This window comes from Physella acuta, unplaced genomic scaffold (genome assembly GCF_028476545.2).
Source record: "Physella acuta isolate Inbredline_101_S28 unplaced genomic scaffold, ASM2847654v3 ptg000794l, whole genome shotgun sequence".
NCBI classification, from domain to species: domain Eukaryota; kingdom Metazoa; phylum Mollusca; class Gastropoda; family Physidae; genus Physella; species Physella acuta.
The window spans coordinates 205,825-223,757 of NW_026732312.1; the positions used below are offsets into that span (position 1 = coordinate 205,825).

The 17,933-nt window shown below is 40.7% G+C and overlaps 1 protein-coding gene across 1 annotated transcript; it reads left to right on the forward strand.

The window, feature by feature from the left end:
* Nucleotides 1-1,639: 1,639 nt before the first annotated feature.
* Nucleotides 1,640-17,814, forward strand: LOC131951033 (sodium/glucose cotransporter 1-like). The gene is made up of 17 exons (XM_059313298.1): nt 1,640-1,693; nt 2,336-2,510; nt 2,938-3,006; nt 9,015-9,119; nt 9,334-9,393; nt 9,527-9,631; nt 10,127-10,235; nt 10,495-10,575; nt 10,995-11,094; nt 11,556-11,688; nt 12,928-13,063; nt 13,390-13,504; nt 14,084-14,227; nt 14,436-14,598; nt 15,588-15,809; nt 16,949-17,063; nt 17,447-17,814. The coding sequence occupies exons 1-17, from the start codon at nt 1,683-1,685 to the stop codon at nt 17,668-17,670; spliced, it is 2,067 nt and encodes a 688-aa protein (XP_059169281.1). The 5' UTR covers nt 1,640-1,682; the 3' UTR covers nt 17,671-17,814.
* Nucleotides 17,815-17,933: the final 119 nt, after the last annotated feature.

Genomic DNA, 17,933 nt, shown 5'->3' on the forward strand with positions numbered 1-17,933 from the left:
TAAAAAAAAATAACAAAAAAACCCAAATGATTTTTAAGCGAGACAACCTTGACCAAACTAAATGGTGAATACTTTTCATGGTTGTTTCCCTTTGACCATAAATTTTTATGATATTTTTGAAACATCGAAATTCAAAGCGGAATACAAAAATCAGCGAGAAAACTAGAAACACACAGTAATGTACCAACTGATTTTTAAGCGAGACAACCTTGGCCAAACTAAATGGTGAATAATTTTCATGGCTTTTTCCCTTTGACCATACATTTGTTGTAATTTTTGAAACATTGAGACCTCAAAGAGGAAAACCGATACAAAAATCGGCGAAAAAAACTAGAAATACACAATTATGTACCTAACACTCATTATAAGTAGTTTCAAATACGATCACAACTTTTAGTCATTGTTAAAGCTTCAAAAAATGAGAATTTTCCCCAATAAAGGTATAATCAACAAAAGACGTCAAACTTTGGACGTTACACCTTAACCTATACGCCCTCCCCCCCCCCCCCCCCCAGCAAAAGACAGTTTTTGGTAATTAATTTGTACTTAACTAAATAAAGACCATGATAACTTTTTAAATCATAATTTTTCGGAAAAAAGTCCACAAAAGAAAGTGGTGTTTTTGTTAAACCATTGCCAATTTTTGTAAGAATTATACCGCTTTGAATTCTAAAGTGATTATTTTGTATAGCATATCTATGGTTAAAAGGAATATAATTGAAGTTATTTCACTTTGAAGTTTAGCCGAGGCTATTATAAGGCAGTTAACAAAAATATGAGATTATTAACCTCTACTTGAATGCTCTTCAATACGTATAAAACAGAGGCGTAGCGAGGGGGGGGCGCGGGGGGTGCGGACCGCACCGGATGACACCATTTAGGGGGGTGACACCAAAGCAAAAAATAGTAAAGTATATAGAGAAAACTTGAGGGGGGGGGGGGTGCAAATCGAAAGTTTGATGGGGGGGGGGATGCAAATCGAAAATTTGAAAGTTTGTCCCCGGGAAGGGTCGCTACGCCTCTGGGTGACACCATTAAGTGCCGCACCGGGTGACAACCGACATCGCTACGCCAGTGGTATAAGACAAGATTTTAATTTAATAAATTTAATAACACAACAAAAAAAAGCCCTCGATTTTTAAGCGAGGCAACCGTAGCCAAACTACGTGGTGAATTATTTTCTTGGTTGTTTCCCTTTGACCATTCATTTATTGCAATTTTTTAAAGCTTCTAGATTATATATCTAAAGCGGAGTAACGCTACAAATTTCGACAAAAGAAACTAGAAATACATTCATGTATCTTAGACTCACTTTAAGTAGTTTCATAAAGAGTTATATAAAGAATATTATTTCAAATACTATCACAAAATTTTAGTCATTGCTAAGGCTTCAAAACGAAGAAACTACAAAAAAAACCAAAAACAAAAAAAAACAATTAAGCGAGATAACCTCGACAAAACTGCATAACGGTGAAACATTTTCTTGTTTGTTTCCCTTTGACCGTAAGTTATTGACATTTGTTTGTAACTAATAACGTATACAGCTTAGCCTCGAGTCCAACTTTTTGAAAGAACATGATGCACTAAAGTATGACTAAAGTAGCTCAAGTGGAAGTAGAAATCATTTATACAAATGTTCACTTAAAACCAACTTCTAGTATTGTAAAACAAGATTTGTAAACATGAGTTCTAGGTAAAAGAATTTTTAAAAACTTTTTAACAATTGTTTGGTTAAACCAGAGGCGTCCATACGATTTGGGCAGAGGGTGGGGTGGGGGAGGGGTTGGGGGGGGGCTGTTGAAAAAATAAAAGTCACCCATGACAGGTAAGGCTAATCCAGAGGTAGAGCTTGTAGGACCACAAAATCCGTTGATAGTGGTGACACTCTTTTTACAACCGGCCCATACTCTAACCCTATGACTAACCCCTTCCCTAACCCCTGAATACGAAATTTTAAAAAAAACAATTAAAAAAAATATTATACTTAACGATAAAAATCAACATTTTAAGTAAGTCGCTTTCGCTAAGTGTATAATCAATAATCTCTTATGGTTACGACTAGATCGAGTATTGTACAGCAGAGGCGTAGCGAAGGAAGGGGGGGGGGTAAATAAGCTCATTTTAGCTGGTATTTTGAATTATAAATATAAAAAATACATGGAGGAGGGGGGTGCCAAATTGAAAGTTTGTCTCCGGGCGCCGGGAGTGTTTGCTACGCCTCAGGTGGGTGCGTCAGTTCTGGTGATGCTAAAAAGATTCACTTTCAGAGTGGGCTCTCAGAATGCCCCCCCCCCCCCCCCCCCCAACTACCACCACTGCTGTCTTTTGTTTTCAGCCCCCCATCTACCACCACTGCTGTCCATGAAATTCCCGAAACGTTTCCAGACGTGACGACAACAAGACGCCCTGACATCTCTGTTGGGAAGTTTACAGGCAAAAATATTCTCAGCGGAGCCGATGTGGCGACTCTATGGGGGACTTTAATCTTCACGGTCATCGTCAGTCTAGTGGTCAGTCATCGTCAGTCTAGTGGTCAGTCATCGTCAGTCTAGTGGTCAGTCATCGTCAGTCTAGTGGTCAGTCATCTTCAGTCTAGTGGTCAGTCTAGTGGTCAGTCATCGTCAGTCTAGTGGTCAGTCTAGTGGTCAGTCTTGTGGTCAGTCATCGTCTGGTCCATGTTCACACAGACCCACATTTGTTCAGGTTGTCATTGGTCAGCGCAGGACTATTTTGTGGAGATTATTACAAAGAACGAAGAAGAAGATTATAGGTTCGGTTCATAACCCAGATATCAGCGATTATTTATAAAGCGGTGTAAAAAATCTTTCTTGTTTAACTTGTGTTCAATAAAAAGTAACAATGTATTCAAAAAACAAACAAAACAATAATGATAAAACTTGCTGTCTGTTTATGCATTCTGTCTGTTTATGCTTGCAGGCTACCTGCACTGCAAAGAAAGGAATCCGTGGATTCTTCTTTGCCAACAGAAACATTGGATTTCTACCGGTAACTGGTTGTCTTGTTAGCAGCATATATATATATATATATATATATATATATATATATATATATATATATATATATATATATATATATATATATATATATCTATATCTATCTATCTATATATATATATATATATATATATATATGTGACGAGCGAACATTTATCCTGCCGACAACGCCAATTGTAACGAGCCAACAGTTACCATGCTCGCAACGCCACATGTAATGAGACCTAATTGCCTGTAGTGCCACGTGTTAACGAGTTTAACCACTCATTCTAGACAACATTGACCACAGTATAGATACTCAAGATGCAGGTTCGCTATTGATCCTTTATTACATGAATCAAGAAATGCTTCATAATAACACAATAAATCAACAGGAATGCTTCTCAATAATAGTCTGAATCAACTGACCCCTAACAGTCCTTCACTAGGCTTTATATAACTGAATCCACATGTCTATAATCCTTCTTAACACAATACGGCTAACCCGTTCTATAACCGACTTGACATAGTCACACAGACTGACTGATCTAAGCGAGCGATGAAGATGGAAGAGAGCTCGCTGAAACGGGAAGAGAGAGAACGAGTCCTGCCGTGCCCTCCTATTTATGCCTTGTATCCGTACTCGTCTCCGTACTTGTATTCCTCCGTAATCGATACTTGTACTCGATCTCCGACCACCAGTTGCGTAGTTCAAACGTACAGACCGTAAAATAACATCTGCGTCCTATCCATCAAAGTTGACAGGCCGTCTGAATACCGTTTCCCAAAATAGCACGCGTTGGCTTTGAGGTTGTTATCAGCCCGACCCAATAAGCCACCTGTTATCGGTTGCATCAGACCAACACTGTGTCTCGGCTTCTCGTTCGTTATCATTTGTAACTGGTAGTTAGGCCTACCCCAGTTACATCCACCCCTGCTTTTTTTGTGTGTTTTCAACCACAAACAACGCCTGGCAGGTGCACTCCTCCAAAGTCAATCGCACAGTCGTAAAAAAAAAATCTATTGTTCTACTCACTGTCCACGACGTTCCATTCGTATACGATTGACAGTTCTACCTATTTCACATATCAACTGTGTCTACATCATCTTCCTGAGACACAAAACAGTTCTAGAATTCACATCCACCCTTTCCATTTGGTGCCTTCACCAGTTCACTTCTATAGCTCTTTGAACAGTCTGTTTTCATACCAGCGCGACCATGAAAGAATTGATGGTTGCTGACAAAAAATTTCGTATTCCTTCTGTTCCTTAAACTTCTCCGCGGACCACTTATCTGATGGTCTACTGTCTCTCTGCTTCTGGAGGGACCGGGATCCTCATTGTTGCCGGTATCCTCCCCTTGCGTATCGCTGTTGTTCTGTTGATGGTGATATGGTTCCGGAATGGGTATGTGAATTTCCGTTATAACTTCCGGTTCCCTAATTGTCTTGGGTTTCTGTGTGTGTAACTGCTCTTCTTGCCTATTCCAATATTTCTTTAATTGAGCAATATTCGCCCACCGATCCGGTTTGGCGTGATCGATGGGTCTTATCTTAAAGGGGCCACCTGCTACTTTAGGCATCTCCACGACTTGCCATATCTCCTGTCCCCAGAGATCGTGGATTTTGTTTCTGCCTAACGGGTGGCTACGCAGTAATACCCTGTCATTCAGTTTGAGTGGCGGGTCCTTCGTCTGTATCGGCGGTTCCCTTCGCCGAGATTCATGTTCTAGTCTTTCCTGTACTACCCTGTACATTTCTCTAATTCTTCTCATATGTTCATTCACATATTCCAGTGCGGTGTATGAGCCAGTCATACTCTCCCTTTTTCCTAGGAACAAATCAAGAGGGAGTCGAGCCTCCCGTCCGAACAGCAACATGTATGGCGTAAAGCCGGTTGTGGCATGGGGTGTGCAGTTGTATAGATATACCAACTCTGGGAGAAAATCAGGCCAACGTTTTTTCTGTTCAGGTTCTAGCGTACGCAGCAAATCATGCATGCTGCGGTTGAACCGTTCACACTGTCCGTTTCCTTTCGGATTAAATGTGGTTGTTCTAGATTTGTTGATCCCGTAGTGGTTGCACAGTTGGTTAATTACTTCTGACTCGAAAGCCCTTCCTTGGTCAGAGTGTAATTGTCTTGGTATGCCATATTTGATGAACCAATGTTGTAATAAGACCTTTGCCACTGTTTTGGCGGTCTGATCTCGTGTGGGCACCGCCACAGTCCATTTGGTGAATACATCAGTCATTACCAACACATGTTCCGTCCCATCCGATGATTGCTCCAACGACGTAAAGTCCATAGCCACAATCTCTAGTGGTTTTGTCGCTAGTAGGTGTCCTGATGGCTGTCTCATTTTGACAACTGGCATTTTCGCATGCTGACACCTCACACAAGCCTCACAATGGCGTTTGACCTCCATTTCCATATTGGGCCAGTAACACCTCCGTCGTAATATTTTGTGGGTTCTGTCCTGACCCTGGTGTCCTGCCCTGTCATGTGCCAACCTTAGCACTTCTTCTCGTAATTGTCCCGGCACCACCACCTGGTGTATTGTGCCATCAATTTGGTCATGAATTCTCCGCATGAGAACACCATCCTTTATACTGAGACGGTTCCACTGACTCAGTATTTTCTTTGTTTCTCGACCAAATTGTTCTCTTTCCCTTCTTCCTGGGAATTTTTGTTCCTGGACGTGTTTCAATAGCGGTTGTAAGCCACTATCCGTTCTCTGGGCATCTCTTATCTTTTGGTGATTAAGGCAATTAAAATCACTACTGTCCATATGTTCGGGTTCCGTGGATATGTGCTCCACCCCGGTCTGCCCGTTCTGCATCACTTGTACCCCATGAGGGATATCTGTTGACGCTCTGACCTCACATATTCCTGTCAGCGTTTCTTCCTCATCACCCGGTTTCTCGTAAGGATTCCTTGATAAGGCGTCCGCATTGACCTTGGACCGCCCCGGGCGATGTTTTCTCTCTAGGTCAACGAGTGCCAATTCTGCTGCCCATCGCTGTTCGATGGATCCCAGCCTTGCTGTACTTTGAAGTTCTTTTTCAATATCGGATAATTTCTCTTCAAGTCTTGTTTGAGACTCTTTCATTTCTTCTAGTTTGCCAACACTGTTCTGTTGTCTACTATTTTTATTTACTTCTTCCGATAACAGACACTTTAAAGATGAACATTTCTCCTGTGCTTTTAATTTGCATGAACTTTCCCTATCCAGTTTCCTGGTTAGACTTTGAATTCCTTTATTAAGTCTACCAATTTTCTTCTTATCATCATTTTTCTCTACCAACAAATTGTTCACTTGAAACTGTTCAACATTCAAGTTCATTTCACAGTTCATTTTTTCCATTAGTTGTGTTTTGCCTTTCTTTTTCTCCTTACTGTGTTTCTTTGTCATTTTGTTTACTAAGTCCTTACCTCGCCGCTCTGTAGCCTTGACCTGCCTTACAGAGGGCGATCGTTTCACCGGACAGTACCGTGCCATATGTCCGGGTTGTGAACAAGACAAACAAATTGGTCGACCGTCTGCCGTCCATTGGAGTGATGGCTTGGCAGGACGCGGCCGTCCAACCCGTCCCTGTTTTGTCCCGTTCTTTTCCTGATTCTCAGCTGTTGACCTGCTTTCCAACCACTTCAAGCGTTGGTCAACCTTCTCTAGGTGGGCCAACAGTTGAGCCATCATGGTCTCCATCGTGTCGGCCCCTGTGGGTGGGGATTGTCTCTGTTCAGGCACAGAGACTTTGTCCACCGAACAGTTCGATTGGTCCTCATCCTCGGACCTGCGGATCGCTGAGTTCCTGACCTGAAGGAAGGTCAACTGCTGGTCTCTGTGGACCTCCTCTTTCAACTCTCTCCTTAAGATCGGGGTTGCTAGCCCCTCGATGAAATGGTCCCTCAGTAGGCGTACATCAATGTCCGGTGATTTGCCCTTTACCAAATCAAAGGCCCTGTTCATCCTGTGTGAGTACTCCATCACACTCTCCGCCATTCTCTGCTTTAAGCCCACGAATCCCGATAGCAGTTGCACTCCCGACCGTCTCTCCCCAAAGGTCTCCATAATCAGATCCAGCACCTTATCTGGATCTGATTGGACGGTCCTATCGTGGCACTTAACCTCTGCCCTAACCGTTTCACCTATACTGCCCATCAGCAGTCTTAATCTTTCCTCTGGTGACATATGTCTCGAGGCCCAGGCCGCTTTGACCTCTTCACTGAACCTGTTGGTTAAAGTTGGGTCTCCGTCCCCGTAAAATTTGTTAATATGGGACTCTCTGGGTAGGACCACTATATGGGTCTGCTTCTCGTCCAGAGTAGACATTTTCTTCCTTAAGTACTAAAAAAAGAGTTCTTTCTTACCGTGTGTGTATGAAAAATTTTTCCTCGTTCCTCGATTTTCACAGTTCCTGAATGTCCGAATTCACACACACACTAAACACAGTTATGCACAAGGTTGACTATAGGTGCCTTAAACGGCAAGTCTAGTTGAATTCATCCTGATCGCAGCGCCAATTGTGACGAGCGAACATTTATCCTGCCGACAACGCCAATTGTAACGAGCCAACAGTTACCATGCTCGCAACGCCACATGTAATGAGACCTAATTGCCTGTAGTGCCACGTGTTAACGAGTTTAACCACTCATTCTAGACAACATTGACCACAGTATAGATACTCAAGATGCAGGTTCGCTATTGATCCTTTATTACATGAATCAAGAAATGCTTCATAATAACACAATAAATCAACAGGAATGCTTCTCAATAATAGTCTGAATCAACTGACCCCTAACAGTCCTTCACTAGGCTTTATATAACTGAATCCACATGTCTATAATCCTTCTTAACACAATACGGCTAACCCGTTCTATAACCGACTTGACATAGTCACACAGACTGACTGATCTAAGCGAGCGATGAAGATGGAAGAGAGCTCGCTGAAACGGGAAGAGAGAGAACGAGTCCTGCCGTGCCCTCCTATTTATGCCTTGTATCCGTACTCGTCTCCGTACTTGTATTCCTCCGTAATCGATACTTGTACTCGATCTCCGACCACCAGTTGCGTAGTTCAAACGTACAGACCGTAAAATAACATCTGCGTCCTATCCATCAAAGTTGACAGGCCGTCTGAATACCGTTTCCCAAAATAGCACGCGTTGGCTTTGAGGTTGTTATCAGCCCGACCCAATAAGCCACCTGTTATCGGTTGCATCAGACCAACACTGTGTCTCGGCTTCTCGTTCGTTATCATTTGTAACTGGTAGTTAGGCCTACCCCAGTTACATATATATATATATATATATATATAGATAGATAGATATAGATAGATATATGCGTGTGTATGTTAACAAAGTGTAACCACTAGTAATTGCTTTACCGGCGTCAAGGAATTGAGACGGTAGACGGTCACACGTTATTTACATGTGTGTATCAATTAAATAAGTACACCATGAGTTCTAATTAAATGACTTTATTAATCGCAATAAAGCCACATTCCACATTAGAGTAACATCAATGTACCACAGAAGAATAATACACAATAAACCAACAGACGTCCACTGTCACAAGTTCTCACAAGTCCATGCACGTATTACAAGTTCCCTCTCACGTTTCTAACCTTGTTCTGTTGTCTCTACTATAGTTGAGCCCTATTATATAACCTCCGACCTTCAGTAGCTGGTGTTATTATTGTGATAAGTTAACTTTTGTTTTACAGTAAGGTTCTATTTTTGTTTACACCATTCTATTTTTGGTACTATCCGTTGTGTAATCTTTTATATTTGTTTGTCCATCTGTGTCTACTGCGTTTATTACAAGCAACTTATTTACATCAAGTGTCATCTCTAGTTGACAAGTCAAATTCTATTATGGTCACAACATCTACGTCACAACAACTTATATCACAGTTACATAATAGCTCGGCTTACGTTTGGCCTTGACTATTACGTTGTTATCTATTGTGGCGTTAGTAACTTTCCACTATATATATATATATATATATATATATTCAGATTGCTTGCTCTATGTATATGACCGATGTTGGGAGTGCACAATTTGTGGCCATGGCCGGGATGGCCAGCCATAGTGGGCTCACGGTCTACGCCTATGAGCTACAGGTTAGCACCTAAGTCTATTGAGACAATGACCCTATAATACACACATGTTGTTAAGCCGTACTATCTCTATTAAACTATAATAATAGGATACTGCCATTCCAGTTTAAACGTTAATTAATCGTTTATTTTGATTTATTATGAAAATTGAACTTTTTGCGTCAGTTACTATTACTATGATTTTAAAATGTCTTTTTCTCCATATCCGATGTCTCAGTCGACGTTTGCGTTGATTCTCCTCGGCTGGGTCTTCATGCCAGTCTACATAGCATCAGGGGTAGGTAGCCAGGGGCGTGGTCACGTGGTTAGCGAGTCACGTGGTACACTTGTTTTGTTGACGAAAATAGTGGTGAGGGGTCGCAGATTTTCTTGTGTCGCTCCAAACCAATTTAGTTTTTCCATTCCCACAGTCAGTCACCACGCTGGACTACCTCAAGAAACGGTACGGTGGCAAGCGGATAGAAATTTATCTGGCAGCTCTAACCTTGCTGCTTATTGTATTAACGAAAACCTCCGTAAGTTGCTGGGTGCTTGTGTGGTCGAGGTGGTAGGGCACTTGGTGACACGGTGTATCCGTTGTTGTTGGTTCTGGTTGGTGGTTTTGGTTGGTGGTACAGGTCCTAAAGGTTGGTGGTACATGTCCTAAAGGTTGGTGGTGGTGGTGGTACATGTCCATAAAGTTGGTGGTTTGCCATCAGACGGGTGGTTTAGTATCTAAAAACTGGTGTTTTTTGTCTTTAGTGGGTGGTATTTGTTTCGCAGGTTCTACGTTTCGTTACATATGACGTAAAGAACCGTAAAGGTAGCGGGGTTTTAGTCCTAGGTTATCTATTTCACGATGAAATCATTTCCATATTTTCACTTATTGACATTATTCGAAAGAACGCAGGTTTTTGTTTCTGGGTGTATCTCATGTAGTACCTGAGTGTATATGGTGTATGTTGTGTACACACGCATGTTGTATCTGGTGTTTAATGTGTACATTCTCTTGTATTGATGTACACTAACAGGTGGAGCTCTATGCGATTTCTCAACTGCTGGAAACTGTTTTCGTCAACGTCAGCTACGGTTATCTGAGCATCCTGCCTCTGCTCTGGTCCGTCATTCTCACTGCAGCAGGTAATTATTGCCTGTTTGTCTGTGTGCATACAGGCAGGTAATTATTGCCTGGCTGTCTGTGTGCCTGTAGGCAGTTAATTATTGCCTGATTGCCTGCATGTAATAATTTAATTTAAAAAATAAATAAATGTATTGTTGTAATTGTCTTGTATTGAAACTGCTATAAATACAATAGTGCGTGAGTGCAGATACTAGACAAACATGCATCTCTCTATCCTGTATGCAGATATTGTATAAACATGCATCTGTCTCTCTCCAGGTGGACTACAAACAGTTGTCTATACGGACACCGCACAAGCCTTGATTTTATTATTTGGGGCCGTTTACATTTCTTATTACAGTAAGCGAGACTAGAGCCATCATTGTAGCTAGATTTAACCATAACATAAATAATATAGGCTCACTCTAAAAACAGATACAGCTAAAAATATTGGTTTGCTCTCTACAACATAATTTTTGCTATAGCTATACAACATAGTTTCACTGTCAATATTATGTAAAATAAATAATTAAAGTAAACAACTTAATCAGCAAAATATAAATAAGGGATAGCTTCAATTATAAAACAAGTTTTTAATAAAATGTCTAAACATTACTATAACGTACACAAAGCCAGCACTCTAAATTTGAAAGCTGTTCAATGCCTGAATGCCACCCACAATTAAATCAACGTTAACGGCCTATTTCTTAGTTACTATGATCAGTTTAATTACAACTGTAAAGATTAGTTTTGAAAATGCTAGTAATGTCTTGCACCAGGTCTAGCAAACTTTGAAACGTACGACGTCTTGAGAGAGAAATACTTCGATGCCTGGCCTAACACGACCCGGCTTCACTTCGGCGACAACACGACATACCCGTAAGTTTCTACGTCATCTGCAGCCATTGCTACGTCATGGCGCGCACTTGGTCTGCTGCCTATCGTGTCTCTACAGCAACGAACTGCCCGCTTCATTATTTAAAAAAAACAACTGTCACATAAGAATTTTGAAAACGATCTATCTGAACAGATTCTATTTCTAGAAAAAGCTAAACTTTGTACACAAAAGACAAAATGCGAAATAACCGTGGCTATGACATTATGACAAGTTGGTTTGATTGCAGACTTGACATACATAGTGCCTATAGAAACCGTAAAGCCAAAGGAAAAATAGTTTATGTATTAAATGCACTAGGTGTTACTAAGTATACATGTGCATATATTAAATATAGACATTAAAATATAGACTTTAATAACTAATACCCTACTCTCAAATCTCTTCAATCGTCTGACCTTAACACAATACTCTCGAATCCCTACTGTGGTGGTCACGTGATCAGCTATACCTACTGCGGCATTCCCAAAGCCCTGTCCTGGAACATCATCCGTAGCTATGGCAACCAGGAGATCCCCTGGCCGGGCATGGTCTTCGGCATCGCCGTGGGCAGCGTCTGGTACTTCTGCTGCGACCAGGTCAAGTTTGTGTTTATAGGTCAATGACCTGAGTGACGTCAATGTTTTAAGTGTTGGGGATTTTGTGTTTATAGGTCAATGACTTGAGTGACGTTAATGTTTTACGTGTTGGGGATTTTGTGTTTATAGGTCAATTACTCGAATGACGTCAATGTTTTACGTGTGGGGGATTTTGTGTTTATAGGTCAATGACTTGAGTGACGTTAATGTTTTACGTGTTGGGGATTTTGTGTTTATAGGTCAATTACTCGAATGACGTCAATGTTTTACGTGTGGGGGATTTTGTGTTTATAGGTCAATGACTTGAGTGACGTTAATGTTTTACGTGTTGGGGATTTTGTGTTTATAGGTCAATGACTTGAGTGACGTTAATGTTTTACGTGTTGGGGATTTTGTGTTTATAGGTCAATTACTCGAATGACGTCAATGTTTTACGTGTGGGGGATTTTGTGTTTATAGGTCAATGACTTGAGTGACGTTAATGTTTTACGTGTTGGGGATTTTGTGTTTATAGGTCAATGACTTGAGTGACGTCAATGTTTTACGTGTTGGGTTTTTTTACAATAAATAGGTAAAGTACGTTACAGAGGTCAAGTTTTAACGTAGGTCAAGGCTACGTTTCCGTGAAGGAAGTCACATAAATTACAGATGCTCTTCAAACTATGTGTGTCTGCAATCGTTGTCCAACTTGTCTAGTACAGTTTACATGAACGTCTGACTGTGTTTGTTTACTGCAGTTCAAGCAGTATAGAATGAAACCGTTTATAAGAGATGTTCTGTTTGTTTACTGCTGTTGTTGCTATACGCTCTTACCTCACCTCCTCCAGTTTTGTCAACTGTTTTCACACAGTTCAAGCAGTATAGAATGAAACGGTGTTTATGTGATGTTCGTCTTCTGGGTGACTTGGCTGTTTGTTCGACTCGGGGTAACTCAACTATGGCAGATACTAGCGGATTAAGATAGTATAGACAATAGTGACAGCTCATTCAGATTGTGTAGATGCTGCAGACAATAAATTAACACATGAACAATAAAATGTTTTATATTTTAGGCCCTAACATCCTAAGCTATATTTTTAGAACTGTAGATGGTCTAATATCCCAACCTATTATTTTAGACCTGTAGATGTTGTAATATACCAACCTATTATTTTAGACCTGTAGATGTTGTAATATCCCAACCTATTATTTTGGACCTGCAGATGTCTAATATCCCAACCTATTATTTTGTACCTTCAGATGATTGTACAGTTCGGACTTGGGGCGAAGAGTATCCTCCACGCTAAAAGTGCCTGCATAGTGACGTCATACGCCAAAATCCTCTCCGTCATGTTTCTCATTATTCCAGGCATCGTGGCCAGGATTTTTTACACAGGTATTTATTTATTTCATACCTGCCTTTTGGCTAACACCCAAGACATGTTCGATTTAAATTCTACTTAGGTTTTCAATCAGGCGATGACTTTTACCGATTTACAAGTGTACCTAGTTTTTGTTGTATAATTTAACGAAAGTCATTTTTTGTTGTCTAATTTAGCAAATGTACCTTGATTTTGTTGTATAATCTGTATTTGGTGTTTTGTTTACTCTGACCGTGATGTCAAGGCTAAATGTTTCACATCTTTCACTCACCATTTGATACCCCATTGTTTCCCATCCTCCTCATCACGTGATACCCACTTTCTCACCTGACTTTCTGAGATGTCGTCGCGTGCGCCGACCCGCAGGTGTGTGAGTCAATCTGCCACTCCAGGACCGGATGTAGCAACCTGGCATTTCCGCTGCTGTTTATGGATGTCGTCCCGCCAAATTACAGGTTCATGTCTGCTTGTAGTCCCTCCAAATTACAGAATCATTTTCGCATGTATTTCCGCCAAATGACAGCTTCGTGTCTGCTTGTAAAAAAATATATTAAAAAATCAGAGAGATATGTGCAACGATTCAGTTCACTGACAGAAAATGCTTATAACGACATGATATTTATAGACAATATAGCGGTTGCTAGGCCGAATAGTCACGAGTTCGAACCCCGGGTAGACAACTGCTGCCTTGTAGTTTGTTCTTGGATAGGGACCAAGCAAACCCACCATGTTGAATAGGAGTCAACGTGATACTTAATTTTGTTTGAGGAAATACCTATCAACATTAAAATTAAGAACGAAGAAGATGATTAAATGCAGTATAGTATATCACCCATAAACAATGACGTCAGTATATTTTTAAAAATTATGCAAATAGTGACGTAATGAGCAGATTCGATACAATACAATGTCCAGATGCTACTTTCTTGTTCACAACAAAAATGAGGTCAAACCCGTTTTTAATCGAACACACACACTGAACATAAAAAAACAAAACAATTCATACACTGACGTCATGACGTTGTCTTCTGCAGGGGAATCGTGTTGTCTGCCGTTGTGTCCTGTTGTGTGTCCTCCATGAGCGCCTGTCTGAACAGCGCCAGCACTATTTTCACCATCAACATCTACAGGAATATCAAGGCGCGGCCCACTGAACTGGAACTACTTTTCGTCTCCAAGTAAAAGAATATGTGTCTCCTTCCGCTGGTTTCTTGTTAATTTTTTTTTTTTCCGATTAAAACTTTATTGGGGCAGGGGTTTCCACAATACGTGGCGCGCGTCTCTGGGTGTGTGTGGTCGTGTTTGACTCAAATGGTAGGTGATATAACTTAAATTAATTGTTTAGTAAAGTCATATTTTTAAACAACTTTGCCCCCCCCCCCCCAGGTCTGCGATCCTGGCCATTTCTGTCCTAAGTCTCTGCTGGGTCCCCATCGTGCGCATGATGCCAATCGTCATGGACTACATTCAGGCTTTCATCAGTATCCTTGCGCCGCCTATCGCCGCAGTGTTTCTGTGTGGGCTGTTGTGGGATCGCGCCAGTGAAAAGGTCAGACCTATAAGAGTCATAGGTGGGAATTTGTCATTTGTTTGTTTGTGTGTGTGTATGTGTATATGCACAAATACATGCAGAAATAAATATAAACATATACATGTGTATATAACAGAGGCGTAGCGAAGGGTGGGGGGCGGGGGGGGGGTACATATGTCCCCGGGCGCCGACCTTAGGGGGCGCCAAAATGGGTTTGAAAAACAAATTAGTCTCATTTTAGCTGCATTTTTGCATTATAAATATAAAAAATATAAGGGGGGGGTGGAAATTGAAAGTTTGAGGGGGGGGGGGGGGGTTCAAATAGAAAAGTTTGACGGGGGTGCAAATCGAAAGTTTGGGGGGGGGGGCTGCAAATTGAAAGGTTGCTCCCGAGTGTGGGGGGGGGGGCGCCAAATTGACAGTTTGTCCCCGGGCGCCGGGATGGGTCGCTACGCCTCTGGTATATAAACATAAGATATATGCATAAATATATTTATACATATACACATACACGTACACATACGCATACACACATATATACATTTATAAACACACAAGCACATATTATATATATATATATATATATATATATATATATATATATATATATATATATATATATATATATATATATATATATATATATATATATATATATGTTTATTAATTTACTTTGTCACATTTTTAAAATTTTACACTAAACTATCTTAGATTCTAGACATGGGCAAAATTTAAGCATAAAGATTTACACAAAAATTCAGTATCTTAGATTTCCGCTTTATGAGTTTGTGAACGAATATATAACTGATAAACTACAAGTTGATCAACTAAAAGCCTAGTTAGAAAATGATAGCCATTTTACCCAGAAAAAAATCCTATAGGACAAAAAAGCATATTCAACAAGTTGTCAAAATTTTGTATCAGTCGAGAATATTCGGGGACTAGCCCCGTCTCCCCCATCCCACTGTTTGGGCTAACTCATGAGACTTATCAACCCTTCATTACAGGCGGCCTTTCAGTCCCTCATGCTGGGATTAACGTTGAGCCTAATCCGATTAGCCTGGAGCTACTACTACGGGATTGTAGCATGCGGGGAGGAGGTCAAGTCCCAAGTGCCGGACATAATAGCCCATTACCACTACCTCCATTTCAGCATCTTCTTGTTCGTCCTCTGCTCGGTGTACATCATCATTTCCGGTATTTTCTCGGAGCCAATCAATGTGGTGCACGTAAGTAGTCCGCTCATGAATGATGTACGTGTTGCTCTACCCGTTTGTTGTGAACACACGGACACGCCTTTCGGGTGATCCGATGCGTAGCGCAACATGTAAGACAAACAACCACAAACGGGTTACAAAACAAGACTGAATGAAACAAAGGCTCGTTGAAAACTAAAAGAATTTAATAGTACGAGCCGGCCCGCGGCATAACATACGCCGCTATTTAGTTGTTTTATTTTCTACTTTTCAGTAATTCATAATTTGTGAATTCGACAGTACCAATGCTGACACTGAAAATATTTCTTTAAAACACTATAAGTAGCTCGTTAAGGACCATAACCCCCCCCCCCCCTTCCTCCCCCCCCCCCCCCTTACGTTTAAAATCGTTGGCTCTGCTTGTAAACATTTAGAGTGAACACAGCTCACTAAGATCATGTAGGGGTGGGGAGGTAGGGATCGCGTTTACAGCTTGTTTTTTAGCGGCTCCCAGAAGAGAATTATATATATAGATATACAGTATCTACACCTAAAACAGTCTAGTCTAAACACAAAATACACAAGCTAGTAAACTAATATACAGTGGCTAAAAACTAGTCTAAACCTAACCTGTACTAACCTTGGAGATCTGGACGACACTGAGGCAATCACACACGTTTTCATACACCTTATATATCCTTTCATAAACTGGTAAGAACCGGACTATTACAACTCACAGCACGAGAACTGAGCAAGGACGAACGGGATAGGGTACCTAGTAACAACAACATTCACTCCCATTCATCCCCCTTCACTACACCGTTGAGGCTAGGCTAGTTTGATTTAGTGGTAGTCTGTCCCAGAAAACTGCGAGAGTTGTCCCCCATAAGTAATCGGTGTAAGTTATCTGCCCATGAAAGAATGGAGGAAAAAAACGTGCAAGCTGGGTTGTCTATCTTTAAAGGTGTGTGAGTTGTACTCACAAAACGAAACAAAACTAAATGTCACATGACCACAACAGGCAGTTGAAATTTTCGAGTGTGGGGGGGGGGGGGGGGGGGAAATGTGTGAAAGAAACTGAATAACTTAAATTTAGCTAAAACCTAACCCTTAAACCAACGTTGTAATCTAGCTGCGTTCACCAACTAAAGCTCTCCCCCCCCCCCTTGCAGTTGTACCGACTAGTGTACTGGCTACGCCTCAGTAAATTGGACCGTGTCGATCTTTCCGAGATGGAACAAGTCTTCAAAAAAATTGAAGAAGACGAGCAGCCAGCCGTCACCCCAGGTAAGTTGTCCATCCCTTTCTAAGGGTCATCTCTTTATAAAGGTCATCCCTTTCTAAAGGTCATCTCGTTCTAGTGGTCATCTCTTTCTAAAGGTCATCCCTTTCTAATGGTCATCCCTTTATAAAGGTCATTACTTTACAGTGGTCATCACGTAAAACTGTTCTTTTAAGATTTTAAAAATTTTTACATACGAATATTGCTTACGATTTTGTGACCATTTAAAAGTAAAATTTGCATGTTTTTTTTTGTTTGTTTTTTGTGTTTTCTTTTTTTTACCACTTCTGTTTTTCTTTTCTGTTCTTAATTGTACTAATGGTGGGGATTTCCTCCAACACATTTAAGATTTAACTAAGATTACCTAGTTAATCTGCTTTGTTGCCAGATATTGCGGAACAACCAGAAAAGCAGAAAAATTCCAAGCTCACCTCGGTTGTCTGCTGTGTGGAACAGGAAATGGAAAATCCTTACATCACCAACAATGAACTGAGAGAGATCGTCAAGCTGAATGCCAATATCGATGAGTCGAATAGATATGCCAGGACCCTTAACTCTCATGCTATTCTTGTTATGTTGATTACCGCTTTTTTGTGGGGTTATTTTTCCTGAATGTTTTCAGTTATCTCGCTTCTGTAATGTTTAACTAACGAGAAATAAATGAGAGATACAGAGTTTAAATGTAGATTCTAGATTGATGTATTATTTTCTTTTTAATTTAGTCTTTTTTAATGTGGCTGACTGAGATGATGTGAAAGTATTTTCGGAAGGATTACAATACCAACCGACTAATAAATCGTTTAAAGGAAACATTAAAATCGTTATGAGTAAACATATGGCTAAAGTTAAAGTTATTCGTATATTCACTTAATTTT

What these genes read in the sequence shown, in the direction of transcription:
- LOC131951033 (XM_059313298.1), top strand. An exon ending in GAAACATTGGATTTCTACCG is followed by an intron (nt 3,007 to 9,014) that starts GTAACTGGTTGT and finishes ATATATATTCAG; the next exon opens with ATTGCTTGCTCTATGTATAT. An exon ending in GGTACTTCTGCTGCGACCAG is followed by an intron (nt 11,689 to 12,927) that starts GTCAAGTTTGTG and finishes TTGTACCTTCAG; the next exon opens with ATGATTGTACAGTTCGGACT.